Here is an 18,517-nt window from a genome sequence, read left to right as displayed (position 1 = left end):
GTGGTTGCATTTGTATTTCCATGTTTCTATATGATCTGCATAAGTATTTTTAATGATTGTCCTATAATGCTGATGTACTATTATTTAATCGCCCCTTCATCTTTCTCAGAAGTGACTTAGAGTGAAAATGATCACTAGCTGGCTTGAGCTCTATTATGTTCATTTATTCTTGTTCCCCCTCTTTATTCCTTCCTCTCCCTCTCCTCTTCTTCTCTTCCCCTACCTAGTATTTGTCACAGTTATTTCAACTAGGTAAGGCTATGGTTGACTACTTTGCCATTATTGGACTCCCCCCCCCCCTTTTTTGGATATGCTAATTAATGTTCACAAATCGCAAAGAATTTTATTTAGAGTGAGGGTTGCCAGATTGGGGTTATTATTTTGGATGATTTATTGTGGCAGTGTTAAGAGTAGATTCTAGAACAGATAGATTCCCAGTAGAGAAATCAAGAGATTATGTATTTCTCTTAATAGATTTAGTAAGGCTCTCTCATTAATTAGACTGTTAAGGGTCAAAGAGACATGTTTCTAAGAAAAGGAAATTAGAAGATTAGTACTAAATTTCTATTTCTGTATTATGGTTTGAATGAAAATTAAGAATGATTAGGGTGGGAGTGAAGGGAGAATATATGGTGACGGGAGAATATTTTACTTTGGGTGGTGGGCACACAGTGCAATATGCAGATCTTGTAACATAGAAACCCACACCTGAAACCTATATGATCATACTGACCAATGTCACCCCAATAAATTTAATAATAAATAAAATAAAATAGGAATGATTAGGGGAAGATTTATAGAACTGTGAGAGCTGTGTGGTGATTTGAAGGAGTTCATGTTTGCCAGAATATTTGTTTAAAGAACAAGAAACAGTTTTTTAATTGCTCATCAGTAGGTTTCATAGGTTAAAAGTGCTCATGAACACTTAGTATGGATTGATTTAAGAATGAAATAAACTTTTCTGCTTATTATTGTGCTCTTTTCACTGATATTTCCATTCGTCATTTTTTTTTTGGCTTGCTATTTTGGGTAGCAAATTCTTCTTTGGTAAATATGGAAAAATTAGCTATATGCTTATTACAGAATTGCATTGTTGGAATTAAAATAATTCTAAAGCCTAATATTTTATTTATTTATTTATTTATTTATTTATTTATTTTTTAAATATATCTTTATTGATCTCAGAGAGAGGAAAGGAGAGGGAGAGAGAGAGAGAGAAACATCAGTGATGAGAGATTGATCAGCTGCCTCCTGCATGCCCCGGACTGGGGATCTAGCCCGCAACCCGGGCATGTGCCCTGACCGGGAATCAAACCCCTGTTGCCTGGATCCTAGGTCAATGGTCAGCTGCTGACCACGCCCGGCTGGGCTAAAGCCTAATATTTAAAATGGTACTCTTGGATGAGCCAAATTAGTTATAGTAATGGAACAATAGTGGTTGAAACTATTGATAGATTTGTTTTTCTGTATTCAGAATTTTAGAATTGATTTTTTTTTAGTGCAAAATGCTGTCATTTGAAACACCACCTCTGACACTTGGTCATCCAACCTCTCTGTGTAAAAGTGATGGGAAACATTCCACTTCCCAAGGTTCAACCTTCCATTTTTGTATAGCTCTTAATTGTTGAAAATCTTCACCATTGATTGGATTTGCTATTTCTAACTTTTCAAGTTAAATAAAAAAGAAAGGCTCTCTCTTACTTTGGTTGTTTTGTCAAATAATTGGAGCACATGTTCCAAGTGCTCCAGTTTTTGTCTTTTGCTGTCTAAGCATCCATACTTTCAATTATTCCTCATAATAGTGTGTGTGTGAATATATATATGTATATATATTCACTCCTCCCTCAAAAATACCCTACAAAAACACCATGATGTAGATATTTGTAATTTTCTTGATTTTATAGATGAGGGAATTGAGACTGAGAAGTAACTTAAACCTGGTCACAAACCTAGGATATAGTGGAGCTTGATTTGAACCCCAGTAGCCTTGCTTTAGAAACTTTACTGTTAGCCACAGTGTTGTTTTAGATAGCTTTCAAATTATTTATTTTAAGGCTTTCTATGGGAGGCATTCTTATTCTGTAGCTTTACTATTCTTCATAAATAAAATATTTCAGATACTCTACTTAGTTTATGAGTACAATAACTGGCTGCTTTTAAAATTCTGTAACATACTGTTCTATTGAAAAATTGACTAAGAATTGCACTGTTGGTATATGAGTCTTCTAGTGTCTAGAATCTACCTGAAACTCTATTTTTGGCCTCACTTTAGACAATAGGTTCTTTGAACCCCAATATAAAATATTACATTCATCCTTGTTAATTTTAGTTCAATTTGCTAGTTAATTTTTTAAAGACTTATTTTTTATAATTAGATTTCACTAGCCTCCCTTCTGTGTCTTTATCTAGATTTTTGTTAAAAATGTTGAACAGTTCTACTACTTGTAAGTACAGATATCTGTCTTTATAGCAGTGACCCTGGAGGAACCAGACATGGTGCACACCAGAGCTGGGCAGATTCATCAGTAATGATGGGTTGGTTGGTCTTGGGTCGGAAGGGCCAGATGGTGGGGCAGCCTGACACTTTATAAATAAAAAAAAATTACTCTTTGGAATATACTGAACAATGGAATATGGGCAGTTTCTCTATTAAAAGGCTTATTAGGTTACCAACTATATATCCTCATGTATAACAAATATTAATAACACAGGTCCCTATGTTTTTCCAATAAAATTTGAATATCTGCTCTTCTCTTATTAGGATGGCAGGGTCAGAATTTCGGGTCTGCAACTTGGAGATTGTACTGCTAAGATATCCCCCCCCCCCAAAGTAATAACCTGAGAAGCAATTTGAATCAACAGATGGACAATTGAGCACTCAAAGTTGTACATCATAGAGCATGAGTGCAATTATTCCAATATGGAAAAATGTTCAGTTGGTATTATTACCATCATTATGGCCAAGAAAATTTAAAATAGCCCTGTTGGGGTAGATAGAGGAAAAAATTGCAGTTAAAGATTGCAAAGGTAAGGACAAATTGAGGTCAAATTATGGAAAGCCTTAATTTCCATGCAAAGCTTGAAATATTTTGTGCTCCCTAGTGATTTCCAACCTGTGAGCCACAAGCTTCTAGAGGAGTCTTAGAGTTTTGTGGTGTCTACAGCTATAAACTGAACAAATAGCATTTTCATATACAACCATTATTTTCACTGACTTCACGCTGTCTTCTAATGTCTAGTACCCATCTCCCCTGAACAAACTGTCAGACCAGAATAAAAGCATGTGTGCCTTCATTCTTTTGGTGTACACTTTGAGAAGAAATTGAAGGAGCTAAGAACCCCTGTTTTCTTACCCTCCTATAGCTGAATAAATCTTTATCAAAACAAGGAATAAAAGAATGATTTTGTTACCTTAGTCAATTAACTGAGTAAAACTAGGTAACTAGAATATCAAGGGCCTTCTATTTTAATAGTGTTGTATTTAAGTGTAGGGAATCTAAGTAGCCATGGTACAGATTGTTAGCTTTTGTTTACATGCATTAATTCTCATTAAATTGTTTCGATACCAGAAAATTAATAGCCAAACAAAGCAAACTTATTTTACTCTTCCCTAGTCCCCATTTCTTTGCTCTGAGGTAACATTCAGAGTATATGACCTTCAAGTCTATGTCTTTATGCTTCTACAATGGATGTATATACATCCAGGCACAAATGTGCTATTATGCAGGTTTTACAAGTTTTTACTTCACTAGTATCATACACTATGTATCATTCTGCAGCTTCTTTTCCCCCCAGTCAACATTATATCCTTTAGATCTGTCCATGTTGATAAATTATCCATCAAATGCGTGCAGTTAAATTGTTGTGTAGTGTTCAGTTATGAATGTACCATTTATATACTCATTCTTCTAATGATAGACTTAAAACATTTTAAAATCAAAAGTGAGATTATAGACTATCTAGAAAGCAATGAGGAGAATATTTCCATTTCATTGGGTAACATTGGTATTTAAAGGAAGATGTATAGTTTAAACGCTTTTATTTTAAGTAAATAAAAATAAGAGAATTCAGAACTTATCTTTAGGGATTAAGAAAATAAAACCAAAACCAAGTAGGACAGGGGAATAAAGATAAAACTTAATTAATTAATTTGGAAACAAAAATAAAAATAGCAGAAAGGGTAAATTCCAAAGCTGGTTCTTGACAAAGACCAATAAATTAGATAAACCTCTTGGAGAAGGAAAAAAAAAATTGGAGTAAAAATATACAAGATTAGGAATGAGAAAGTAAACACCATAAACACCCAGATAGAAGAGTGATTAATGGCATTTTATGCAAATCTTCTTGAGAATGTAATACTACGATGACAAAGTTGAAAATTGAGAGGAAATAGATGATTTTATAGCAAAATATAAATTAGTAGAATTGACCCAATAAGTGAAAAAACTTAAACTAATTCCCACTAAAGGATCAAAGAGATGACTGAAGATCTGTTCTTGAAAGAGGCAGCTGAGCAGATGGTTTCACAGCTGTTTAATTTATAAAGAACATACCATAATAAAAAAAATCCTATTGTGTGGTATAGAATATACAAAGCTACTCAATGCATTCTGTCAAGCATACATATTTTTATCCCCAATAAAAATACTACCCGAAAAGATTAATCTCAGTTATGTACAGAAATAAAAAATTTCTAAATATAGTATTAGGCGATAGAATCTAGATATGAAGCATCAGACTAATAGTACATTTACCCAATATAACACTAATGCAAGGGTCATTAGTATCAAATCTGTTAATATAATAGATTATATCATCAAATGAAGCAAGGAATATAGTAAGCTATCAGTAGCTGCTGAGAAGACGTTTGGTAAAGTTGATCAAGACCAATTCTACTTTTAAAAAACTAAGTAAATTAAGAGTAGAAGGATATTATAGTAGATGTCCTAAATGGCAGAACCATTAAAATAAGGACCCAATCATGGATGCCTATGATCACTTTTATATTGAAGATTGTTTTAGAAGTTCCAGTAAGTGCCTTAAAGCAATACGATTAAATAATTGTTATTAATATTGGAAAATAAGAGGTAAAAACTATCTTGTTTTCCATGTACTCAGAGAATAGCCAAGGGAACTCTGAAAAGAAACAGTGAAGAATCTTACAGTTATCAAAATATTCTATATAGCCTCTGTAATCAGATTAATATGGTATTGGCATAGACAGAGTAGTAGAACAAAAATGGAACATCCAGAAATACATTATGTGCAAATTTAATAAAGGGTAAAGATAATATTACAGTGTGGTGGGAAATGGGTAGATTATGTAATTAGTGGTGCTGGTACAATTGTCTGCCCATCTGGAAGAAAATAAAATTGGGTTTCTGTCTTAAGATAAACTCCAGATGGATTAAAGCCTTGTAAAAAAATATTTAAGGTTATTCTATAGCTTTAGCTGTATAAAAGATTAGAAACTTAGAAGCCATTATAAAATAAGAGAGGTGTTTGATTTTATAAAAATTAAAACCTGTAATGGTAAAGGATGCCGTAAGATAGTTAAATAACAGTATTGGCACTAAAAAAGACTATATAGATTAATGGAATAGCATAGAGAGCCCAGAAATAACCCTTGCATAGAATGGGGCAAAGTAGGTTTACAGTTGTGAGTATGAGAGTATGAAAGTAATCTAGGTATATTTGAAAATATGCCCTTTTGTGTGTTTCTTATTTTATCTATTATTTTTAATATATTAGTGTTTTAAAATTAACATTTGGTCATTTTTTTTCCCATAGGTATTACCTCATTTTGAAAGCCTTGGGAAACAGGAAAAAATTTGTAACAAAATGCCAGTTTTTCGAAATCGTTGTTCACATTTGGACTCAGTTGGTGAAATAACGAAAGAAGAGTTAATACAAAAATCTCATGTAAGAAAAGAGGTGTTTCTTTTCCTTTCTTAAAAAACTCATATTCATTTTTCTCCTGAATATTTTTTTAAATAAATTACTATAATACTCTGTGTTCAGGAGTCCAAATTTTTTATATATGATATTATTAGTGAATTGTATGTGTTTGGCTGTGTCAAGATAATGATAATGTTGTCCATGTGATTTTTGTTCCATAGAGTACTTGTCAGGATTGTAAAGTCAGAGGACCAAATCTTTGGGCGTGCCTGGAGGTATATATATGTTTCTTCTCAAATGTTTGATATTATAAAAATTTATATCTGAATAAGGATAACGAGAAGGGTTTTTTGACACTTAAAATATTTCAGAAATGAACATATATTTTTTTAGTCCAGTCCCCCCGTCATCTGAGGATATGTTTTTATTGATTTTGGAGGGGGGGGGGATGGAGGGAGGCAGTGAGAGAGAGAGAGAAAAAGAGAGAGAGAAAAACAATTGGTTACCTCCTATATGACCAGGAATGGAACCTGCAGCCCTTTGCAGCACGGGACGATGCCCTAACCAGCTGAGCCACCCGGCCAGGGCAAATGAACATTATTGATGACAAAAATTAAACTTCTAACTTTGGGTTTTAACTTACAGTGCTTTCACAGAGTTTTAGTAAATCACTAAATATTTTACACTTGTTTTTTATTAGTTGTGACATAACTTTTTAGCTTAGAAATACTCTGGTTTTATTCTTCTGTGCCTATTACCTTTTCGTTAAAATATCTATGGCAAGACAGTTAATCATTAAGTTAATAACATCATCAAAACTTAATTGTAAATGTAATTGCAATGCTGTTATTGTAATGTGACACTTGTTCTAAAATACTTTATTTTCCTTTTTGTATAATTATTTATAGAATAGATGTTCATATGTTGGCTGTGGTGAATCACAGGTAGATCACAGCACCATACATTCTCAGGTATGTATTTAGAAAAAATTCATGCAAGGCATTTTTTAAAGAAAGCCTGAAGGAGAGGGAAAGCAAATACAACATTATCAGTTGAAGTTATAATTTGAAATTTTGCCCTTTTTTATATAAGATGAATTAAAGCTTAGCTTATACACTTTAAAAAGAGGGGAGGGAAATTGCTAAGAAGATCAATATTAGAACGAGACTGTAATTAAGAGTAATGATTTAAGAAGTGTACCTCCTGATGTTATACCTCCTGATATGTGGAGGTGATAGCTGGGATATTACAAGGATATGGGGATTGAAGTCAAGATGGTTACCTTGGCTTATGACACTACCTGACTAACTTCAAGTTTCAATTCATATTACCTTTTCTTGCACATCCTCATAATTGGAGTTCCCATTCCACTTTACCTTAGTTTTTTGGTGCTCTTGTGTAATTCTGGTATGCCTCTTTTATAGTGTTAGGCAGAGCTCCCATCCTAAACTGTAAGGTTCTCTTGGATGAACCATCTTTTTTCCCATTGATATCTCTACAGCATCAACTGTTCTTAACCAGGGTTCCTCACATGAATTAATTAAGCCTGAATACCTCAAGACCCTCAGGCATTATTGTATTTAATTAATTTACTTTTCTTCTGTGCATCTAGAATGGTAGTGCTTTGTACCATTCTTGGAAGAAAGGAGAAAATAGTTAATCAAATCATTTTCCATAGGGCATAATTCTCTTACAGAAATCCAGTTGAGAAAGGCTAGAGTTTAGGGGGGAGGCGGGGTGAAGAGGGTCAAAGGGGGGGGAAAGGGGGACATATATAATACTTTGAATAATAAAGATAAATTTAAAAACAAAAAAAAAGGTACTGAAAGTATTAACCATTGAAAAAATTGACCTTCAAAAAATATATACTATATTCACTATTGTTGGGCTGTTTTGTGTTTTAAGTCATGCCATGTTTATTGTTTTGCCGTTCTGATCTAGAATAGTTAGCGTGTTACTGTCAGTTATTTTCTTGTATTACGCTCATTTGCCAACTGTAAAGCAGAGTCTTCTACTGTTGTCTTTTATTTTTATAATGAAAAATGATGAGAAATAACAGTAGAATAACTTCTAGAGTAGACTGATAGTGTCGCTATTCACTATACTTTAGCAGTTTATCGAAAGAATGTTTTTTGGTGTTTGAATTTAACTTTTCTCTTTTGAGTATATTGTTATTTATCAAGGGCCAGCAGTTTATCTTCTATGCTCTTTTGAAATGTTTTCAACTATGCCTAATTCTGGTTCCTCTTCTTTGTCCCTGTGAAATTATACAGGAAACAAAGCATTGTTTAACTGTGAACCTTACCACTCTTCGAGTATGGTGTTATGCTTGCAGCAAAGAAGTATTTTTGGATAGGAAATTAGGAACTCAGCCTCCATTGCCTCACATAAGACCGCTTCACCAAACACAAGAAAACAGTGTCCAGGTAATAATCTAAAGCCATTTAATTAAAATATCAGATATTTTCAGGTAATGATTTCAGAATTTGTCATGTAGTTGAAATTTAAAAGAACCCCACCAAACCTATACCTGTAAAAAATATCTATAATGTGCCTCTTTTTCTCAACTCAAACATGGAAGCTGGCTTTTGTTCTTTGTAGAGTGACAGGTTAGGGTGACATTGAACCCATCTCTCTGAAGATGGGAAAGCACCTGATATGTTTTAAAAACTTAAAAACAATAACTGGTTTAAATAGTGTTTATCTTTTTCTAGCAAGTCTGATTCTAGGAGAGGTGTTATTCCCTTCTTGGATAGGGAATAACAAATACTGACTCAGTTCCCCTTTCCTCATTTACTTCCCCTCTCCACCCTCATTTGTATTACTGTGAACATTTACAATTTATTGAAAACCAGATAGCATATATTAAAGCTTAGCATGAATCTTCGGTTACAAAATGTGTATAGGCTTGCCCAGTTGGTGTGGCTCAGCGGTTGAGCATCATCCTGTGATCCAGGAGATCTAGGTTTGATTCCCGGTCAGGGCACGTGCCTGGGTCGCGGGCTTGGTCCCCAGTGGGGGGCGGGAGGGGGGGCGTGCAGGACGCAGCCCATCAGTGACTCTCATCGTTGATGTTTCTATCTCTCCTCCTCTCTTCCCCTCTCTGAAATCAATAAACATACATTTAAAAAATATATGTGTATGGATTTGCAAAGATTGACCACTTAATTTTGAGAATTTTCCATAAAAGAATAGGAAGAGGGAATTGAAAAAATTAGAATAGTTGGCTTTTAACTTATTCTAGTCATTTGCTCTGTATGTTTTAATTAACACATTAGAGGGTTTTTCCCCTCATATGTGTTATTGTATTTCTATACTTGTCCTTGATACCAATTCTCTTAGATTTTTCTCTTGTATCTTTGTATTACATTCTGATAGTAGATATGTGTGATAATAAATTTACTTGCCTTACACATTATATAACTTAAGATGACTAGGTTTTAGACAAGGTATACTTGTTTTTTTTCTAGATTCACAGTTGAATGGCTCTAGTTAATAAATTATCACTATTACTGTTTCTCCCGTTGATACCAATTTATCATTCAGAAATATGTTTTTTGTCTTTTTTGAGTGTCCTGGTAGTTTGAGAATAAGTTTTTTGAACACTCTTACATTATTAACAAAAACGTGATAACTAAAAGTTTAATCACATAAGGAACTGATAATTTTTATAAGGGCAGTATTCAAAAGGTGGCTGGAAGAGTAAGTGCAGATAGTTCACAAAGAAGTAGAAATAAAAACATTGAGCAAATAATCATCACTGACTAAAGAAAAGTAAGTTAAAATAGCCATCTGTTGCCATTTCTGCCAGAAGAGATTGCAGACTGGTGGTGAATGTTGAATCTGGTTGAATAAATGTACTCATACTTTTCTGATGGCTTCTAAATAATTCTCTGGTGAGTTATATTTACAATACATAAAAGACACTAATTTCATGCAACTTCTTGATGACCCGTTGTTGAAGAAACTACTAAGGGAAAAAAGTTATTTGTACAAATTTTTTAGAGGTAAAAAATGTATAGGCTATTTGAACCCAATTTTATCAAGCATTAGTTATAAAGTAACAGTATTGGAAACCATTCAAATATCATTAAGATTTTTCAAATAGAAACTTTTCTAGGAGGTAAGATGTTGAATAATTTTTTTAAAGCCTCTGCATTTCTCCATATTTAAGTACAACAAAATGAGAATATGGGGCATACTGGAATGTTCAGTATCTACAGACGCCAGGAAGATAAAATAGACATATAAAGCGGGTCTGTGTAAGGGAATATGTTTGCATTATATAGGTGAATATAGCCATAAGTTGGAGAACCAGAGCACATGCTGAGTATATGCTGCTATTCAGTTTCCTTCTCCAACTAAATGTACTTTGATCTTCTGCTATTATAAGAAAACTTGCAAAATCTGATTTTTTATGTGAGCTCTCCCAATTTGTAAAATATTAGCTCATAGTTTTGCTTTTTTGTTGTTAAATAGTGTGGGCTAGCATTTGACCAACAGGTCACCAGTTGCAACCTCTGAGTTAAGCCAATTCTTGGGAATTAATATTGTAATATTTTATTTCTATTTGAAACAAATTAATTATTTCATATGCATAAAAGGATGCAAAATAAATATAGTAACAAGTATCAGGAGAGATTGTAGAAGTCTACAGATAAGTTAGTGTGTTATGACAGAAAAGCTGTAGTATTTTTTTCCTGTAAAAAGTTCGAAAAATCTGAAAAGACGATGTGTAGGATATCTACACTTAGGTCTTTTAACCTATAATGTGACCTAACTGAATTGGAGTGAATTGTGTTTAAGTTCAGAAAAGTCACAGGTGGCTTTGTTATTCAAGTACATATGTTAATAAAGGTAGTGTAGATCCTTATTACTTTCAAAATATAAATTTTATTCTAATTGATAATACATTGAATTCGTATTTAAAATACCATCTCCTAATTTTTAGACTGTAGAGATATATGAGATAAAATTTAAAAAATTTTAACCTAAGGATTTAAGTATGCTATTTTTTCTGTTATCAAGGATTTTAAAATCCCCAGTAACACAACATTAAAAACTCCTCTGGTTGCTGTATCTGATGATCTGGACATAGAAGTGGAAGATGAAGATGAACTTAAGGCAAGAGGTAAAATAATTCTCCTGTGTAATCCTCCTTTGTATGGTACTACCCTTTTCTTTAGTAAACTGTGTAATGTGAAAATTTTGAAATTTTCACATTACACAGTTGTGAAAGGAACTATACAGATGTAATTACAAAAAAAATAGTTTAAAATTTGGACTAGTAAAATTGTATTTTCAAAAAAAGCAAACTGACAACTTTGAGTGATGCCTGGTTTCTCTGGCATCACTTTTCCAAAGCCCACAGCTTTTAGTATAAACTATCTGTATAATTTAGTACAAATTTTCTGCTTTGTAATTGATATAAGGGAATTTTAATCCTTTAAGTGTATATTTAAATAGCTATCTGAAAATCAACACTTTGATATCAGTCTGACCTCTGAGTTGTTCAAGTTATCTTGTGTTTCCATAATGTATTTTCTTAGTGTGGTTTGGAATCCTTAATAACCACCATCCATAGTTACGTATTCAGTAAACACTTACAAAATTGAGTCATTTCATTATTGAATGATGACATAACTTATACTTTGTCTTAATAGGTCTTACAGGTTTGAAAAATATTGGCAATACTTGTTACATGAACGCAGCTTTGCAGGCTCTTTCTAATTGGTAAGTAGAGGAATTAATTTTGTTTTGTTTGTATAGCTTTTTAAGTTACTCTGAGCGGAAAACCGTGCTGCTGTAGTGTGATCAAGGAAAAAATCCCTGGCCGTACTTCTTCCCTCATCTTCCTCAACACAGTTTTTTTTCCTCCCATTTTCTGAAATGCCCCCATTTAGAAGTTATGTGGATTAACTAAAACTAAATATGTTAGTAGTCCTGAAAAGTTATTTCCTCTTTCTTGTTGAGTAATTCTGAAGGTAGAGTAGGCAAGAAACCGGGTTGGATGGAATGCTCTATGTGTCTGTTAGGGCCATCTGGTCTTACATGTAGCTTAAGTCCAATGTTTCCTTACTGATTTTTCTGACTGGATGATCTATCTGTTGTTGAAAATGGAGTATTGAAGCCCTCTGCTATTACTCTTTTGCTTTCTATTTCTCCCTTCAGATCTGTTATTTGCTTTATATATTTAGATGCTCCTGTATTGGCTACATACATATTTACAAATGTTATCTTCTTGATGAATTGACCCCTTTATCATTATATAATGACCTTCTTTATCCTTGGTACAGCTTTTGATCTATTTTGTCTAAAATAAGTATAGCTACCCATATTCTCTTTGGTTCCACTTACATGGAATATTGTTTTACAGTAGCTAATTTATTGCAGGCCAGGATTTGATCCTTTGCCCAGGCAGTTTCCTATAAGTGAATAGATTCTTGGAGGTTTCCTCAAGTTAATCAAGCTCATTGCCTTATAAATTGGTGACTTGAGCCACTGGGTGTATAGCAGTACCATTTACTGGGATGTAGAAGCTTGGAGGAAGCTGATTCACTTAAAAGTTAAATTTTGATCATGTTAAATTTGATATGCCTAAGATAGCCATCTGTTTGGGCATTTGATGTAAATCTGGAGTTTAGATGAGATGTTTCACTTTTGTAAATTTGACTGTCATTGGCATATGTCTGAAAATTTAAGATCACCCAGGGAAAAGTATATGTAGGGAAGAGGAAAAGTTACAGGATCAAGTCCAGAGGAACCCTGATATTTATATAATCTAGTAAGAGCAGAAAGAACAATAAAGAGGGAAAAGAGTTGTCAGAGAGGTAAAGAAGAAAAGTAGAAAAGTACATTACATTGGTCAAGAGAAGGGTTGCTTAAGGATGAGGGGGTAAGCCACCTGTCATGAATGCTACTCAGAGGGAAGTGAAAGGTATTTACTGGGTCTGACAGCATTGAGGACTCTGATATGGTAGAGTCAAATCTGGTTTAAATGGGTTGAGCAAGAATACGATGAAGTGAATGTGAAGCTATAAAAAAACGGCAAAGAAATAATAGATGCAGGGCTCTATATACTGTCAGTTTATTGAATGATGAGAAGACAGTCAGTACTGAGCTTGATTATGCTCTAACATATTTCTCTTTTTCCAAATAAGCCCACCTTTGACACAGTTTTTTCTTGATTGTGGAGGACTAGTTCGAATAGATAAGAAACCAGCCATTTGTAAAAGTTATCTCAAACTGATGACAGAACTGTGGCATAAAAACAGGTATGTACTTAATATATTTGTTTTCTTTATTGTTCTTAAGTGAATATCTTGCACTGGCTGGGTAGCTCAGTTGGTTAGAGCATCATCCTGATACACCAAAGGTGCAGGTTTGATCTCTGGTCAGGGCACATATAGGAATCAACCACTGATGGCATTTTTATACACCAATAATGAACTCTCAGTAAATTAAGTATTTTTTAAACATATAGTAGAGTATGATCATTTCATTAGGGAAGAGAACAATAAAATACACCCTAAATATCAGCAATAAGCTGTTCTGACAAGCCGATGAAACATAATACTGGGCAATTTTGAATGATTTTTTGAAACACAAACACTTTTCAATTTAATACCTTCAATTCTTGATTGCTAATTTCTACATAAACAAAAAAAATCACAGGTTTATTATTAAAAATGTTTTGTTCCTTAGGCCAGGATCTGTTGTGCCAACTAATCTGTTTCAAGGAATTAAAACTGTAAATCCAACATTTCGGGGATATTGTCAGCAGGTAAGTCTTAATTGCTTGTTATTCATAATATTCATCTTTAATAAATTTGCTGCATGCCACTATGCATTATGCTATTATGTAGTCATTTGTATTTCTTCTTATATGATTTATTTGTCCATTTATTTATTTTTACTACTTTTCTCTCCTTGTGTCTTTATTTACCAAGAATAATTTTTTATCTTATTTTTTGCTTTTATTTTTCTACCCTTAATTTTATACTTTTCTAGAAATTTAAAATTTTGGGGTGGGTAAATGTATCAGTATATTTCTTCTAGTGCTTTTAGTTTGGAAAAGTTCCACATCAGAGATAAATTTTCATCTGTTTTGTATATTTTATGCTTTCATTTAAAAAAAAGGTTAATTATTCAATACATGTTATTTATTTCATATTACAATGATCCAAATTTTATTTTTAATAAACAGCTAACAAATTGTACCAAACTATAAATTTAAGACTTCTAAAATATGATTTAAAAAATTTCTTTCTTACTGATTTTTGTGCTTACATTAATGTATAAAATAGGGTCTGTTTCTGGGCTTTCTAACCTATTTTATTGACCTGTATTTTTTTTGTACTAGTACCAATGGTAGTTTCAATTATTGTAGTTTTATATAATATCTTTTAATATTTATACTTGGCCCTAACATATTTTTCTTTTTCAAAACAATACCTAGTCCCTGTTAATTTTTTCTCGTGCATATTCCTGGATCACCAGAAACTGTGATTTTTGTAGATGTGAGTTGGGGCCTACATGCTTATTTTTAATAAGCATTTCAGGTTGGTAAGGATTTCTCTTTGAGATATAGTGCAAGATTGCATAAAACTTTAATTTTAAGCTAAACTTATAAAATATTTGAATTTAGGACATCTCTCTGAATGGTCACATGAAGCAAATCCCTGTCTTCTTTACACCTTACTCCTGCACTTTTTAAAAATAGCAGCACTACTAAAAGCTGACCTCCATATCATCTTCAGTTTTATAATTACTTTTGCTTCATTTATATAACTTTTTAGAACTTAGTGCTTCCCATCCCTCCAATGCCTTATATTTTACAAAGTTGTATTTCCTCAGTATAATGCTACACATTTAGTTGATAACCACATTCTGTATATTTTTCCTTAAGTTTCTACACACATACAGATATTTTTAATGAAGTGGTAATATCTAATTTACTTTTATATTAGGATGCTCAGGAATTCCTTCGATGTTTAATGGATCTGCTTCATGAAGAACTGAAAGAACAGGTCATGGAAGTAGAAGAAGATCCTCAAATGATAACGACTGAGGAGACCATGGAAGAAGACAAGAGCCAATCAGATGTGGATTTTCAGTCCTGTGAATCTTGTGGCAGCAGCGATAAAGCTGAAAATGACAATGGCTCTAGAGGCTTCTCTGAAGATAATAACGAGACAACAATGTTAATTCAGGATGATGAGAACAATTCAGAAATGTCTAAAGATTGGCAGAAAGAGAAGATGTGTAATAAGATGAATAAAGTAAATTCTGAAGGAGAATTAGATAAAGATAAAGACTCTGTGTCTGAAACAGTTGATTTGAACAGCCAGGAAACGGTCAAAGTGCAAATACACAGCAGAGCTTCAGGTGACAGTTTTAATAATTTTAAAATGGTAGTGTTTCATTGGTACACAATGGGTGCAAGATGATATATTTGTATTTAAGATTATATTGTAATTTCACTATTTTCAGATTTTCTGAGGAAAAATTAGCATGGCATGTGACTAAAATCAAAACACTTCTAACTTACATGTTAATGCTCACAGTGTATATTTAGCATAGTAAAAATGAAATAGAGTGTTCAATAACTTTAGCTTAATATTTTGTGTGTAGTATATGACATTATAGTTTAACCATACTAATTTGAAGAAAAGAGGAATTAAATAGCTATGTTTGGGCTTTCTAACTAGTAGAGTTTAGCAATGTGTGCATGTGAGTGTTAAGTGTATGTCATTTTAAGCGGATTCTGTTAAGATCCTGGGAAAAAGCAGAGTAATTCAGTTGCAGTTTTATAACTTTATACACTGTTAGATTTAGATTGCTGTCATTGGAGTCATATCAGCTACGAAATATTTGGTATATGTTTTAGTGTAGGAGCTTAACTATAATGAATCTTGTACAATATATTCTAATATTAGTCCGTGTTCCTTTGAGAAAGAGCAAGGGGTCAAATGAAAGATATTGAGTTAGATTGTTTTGCATTTTACATTTATTTCTTCAAGAGTTAACTTATCTTGGCTTCATGTGGTATTTAGTACTCCAGAGCACATAAAATTAAACCATCAGAGGTTCAGATTTTCTGATCTTAAAATAAGTGGCAGACAAATAACAAAAATAGTTTATCGTCTTCTATAATTACTGATGAGTTGAGAACTACTAAACAAGTTTTTTAGGTATTTAAGTGAGCCTGAACCTGAAATTTTTCTTGACGAAAAGGCTATTTCCTTAACCAGAGGAATACTTGTGGTTCACCTGTGTACAGTGCATAAATGCCTTCTAGTCAGGAAAACATGTTAGGCTCCTTAATTATACTGCCCTTATGTTTAGAAGTTTACATGTGTTTAGAAGTTGAATAGTTAATAAATACATGAAATGTCAGCATTGGAAGACTTAGCTTATACGCTGTCCAGCCCTTCCTTGTAGAAAGCCTGGTTAAGGAACATACTCCTTCTTTATTGCTCTGTAGCAGGTTTGTTCTTATATGTAGTAACTAATCGATGACCTAGAACAGGGATCTGAGCTTTTACATTTTTTAAAGACCTGATTAAAAAATGTAACAAAGACCATATATGGCACACAAAACCTACAATATTTACTATCTGATTCTATATAGGAAACATTTGCCAGTCCCTGGCCTATACCATATTAATTTTATTCCCTTCAGAAAGGCCTAGAGTAAGTCCCCTCCGTCCTGTCCCTCCAGAATTATGCAGTATGCTTTTAGTCATGGTGGCGATAATGAGAAATGCCTATGTGAAAGTAATTACTTTGTATTATTTGGAAAAATCCCTTAAATTATTCTGTTTCAGGGTCTCTTGTGGACAATTTTCCTTTCTTTACTTAAATTCCTGTTGAGCACAGTCTTTTGTCCCGAATGCATGTTATGTACTGAGACTCCAACAGCAAACTATCAAGATAGCACTTGTGGAGCTTATATGCTTGTGATTCATAATTTAATTCCAAAAAAGACCCTTCCCTGACAAAGGAATCAATTTTCTTTTATCATAGTAAGAATAAAATAATTTATGATTATTATATGCCTAAATTTCTTCTTAGATTTTGATTACTGTGTTTGGGAAGATAATCTTTTTCTCCCACATTTCTGAAAAGCTTTAAAAAAACCTGTCCTAAATATTGTTTTTAAAAATATTAATTAGGACAAATATGATTCCCTTTGGCTTTATATTTCCACTGCTTACTTCCTGAATTGTCTACAACAGTAATGAGTTATAAACATTAATTGTATTCCTAGGGGGAAAATCGTTGTTACTTCCCTTAGCACTTTGTCAAGTATTTCACTTGACATTTATTAATGTGAATTGTGTTCAAAATCTCAAATGAAGAAACCTTCAACATAATTAACATTATTTGACAGGTGGAATAATTTTACTACTGAAGGTAATAACACAAATTTTAAATATTACAGAATATATTACTGATGTCCATTTGAATGACCTGTCTACACCACAGATCCTTCCATCAAATGAAGGTGTTAATCCACGTTTATCAGCAAGCCCTCCCAAATCAGGCAACTTATGGCCAGGATTGGCATCTACACAAAAAAAAGGTAGTTGTTTCAGTTAGGTTACTTTGTTTTGATCATTCAAAGTATTAATTATGAAATGTTATTCAGTCCTTTAAAATTGACAGCATAATTTTACACAACCATGATTTAAATTTTTTTGTAAGCGTGGCACAAATTCACATACAGTAGAATTCACTCTTGGTATAGAGTTCTGAGCTTTAACACATGCATAATTCTTGTTACCACCACCACAAACAGAACATAGAACAGTTTTAACATCCCAAAGAATTCCCTTTTACTGCTTATAATCAGACCATCCTCTTACCCCTTTCTAAGCACTATCCCCTTGCTCTGTTCTTTATTCTTACTGTTTTGACTTTTCCAGAATGTCATATAAATGGAATCATGCAGTATGTTCTTTTGAAACAGGCTTCTTTCACTTAGTGTAATGCATTTGTGATAATAGTCACGTTGCATGTCTGAATAGTTCCTTTTCACTACTCACTAGTATTTCATTGTATGACTCTACTACTGTTTATTCATTCACTCATTGAAGGACTTTTGAATTGTTTCCCTGTTTTGGCAATTGCAAATAATGCTGCTATAAACATTTGTGTACAGGTTTCTCTATGAACATAAGTTTTCATTTGTCTATACTTAACACCTAGAAGTGGGATTATTAGGTTTTATATTAGTTTTATGCTTAACGTCGTATGAAATTGTTTTCAAGAGTGGCGGTATCATTTTTAATTCCTACTAGCTATGAATGAGAGTTCCAGTATTATAAAATGTACAACTATTAAACTCATCAAAAGCATGATCCATAAAAGAAAAAAACTTAAAACTTTGTTGGCAGAAGACACTGTTAAGAGAATGAAAAAAAGATGGGAAAAAATATTTGCAAATCACATAACTGACAAAGCACTTGTATCCCAAATATATAAAGAACTCTCAGAAGTTACAGAATCATTTCTTCAAATATAGCTTTAGTTGGAATCAAAAACAAACAAGCAAAAGTAAAACTGTTCTGATTGAAATCAAGATGGGGAGACTGAACCTCTTTTATTTCACTTG

At 32.9% G+C, this 18,517-nt stretch overlaps 1 protein-coding gene across 5 annotated transcripts in view; it reads left to right on the top strand.

The window, feature by feature from the left end:
- Positions 1-18,517, top strand: part of USP33 (ubiquitin specific peptidase 33) — a 38,301-nt gene that overhangs the window by 3,524 nt on the left and 16,260 nt on the right. For 4 of the 5 annotated variants that reach the window (XM_081146109.1, XM_081146112.1, XM_081146110.1 and 1 more), the window contains exons 2-11: positions 5,791-5,922; positions 6,120-6,173; positions 6,807-6,869; positions 8,172-8,324; positions 10,927-11,029; positions 11,562-11,631; positions 13,059-13,172; positions 13,603-13,681; positions 14,868-15,285; positions 17,345-17,485. In XM_081146109.1, the coding sequence (XP_081002235.1) occupies positions 5,791-5,922; positions 6,120-6,173; positions 6,807-6,869; positions 8,172-8,324; positions 10,927-11,029; positions 11,562-11,631; positions 13,059-13,172; positions 13,603-13,681; positions 14,868-15,285; positions 17,345-17,485 (1,327 nt within the window). Of the gene's footprint in view, positions 1-2,761; positions 3,028-5,790; positions 5,923-6,119; positions 6,174-6,806; positions 6,870-8,171; positions 8,325-10,926; positions 11,030-11,561; positions 11,632-13,058; positions 13,173-13,602; positions 13,682-14,867; positions 15,286-17,344; positions 17,486-18,517 lie in introns of those variants that run through there. The other variant, XM_081146111.1, reaches the window with a different exon arrangement.

This window comes from Miniopterus schreibersii (assembly GCF_964146895.1).
Source record: "Miniopterus schreibersii genome assembly, chromosome: 8".
Lineage (NCBI taxonomy): Eukaryota > Metazoa > Chordata > Mammalia > Chiroptera > Miniopteridae > Miniopterus > Miniopterus schreibersii.
This window is presented reverse-complemented; position numbering and strand designations above follow the sequence as displayed.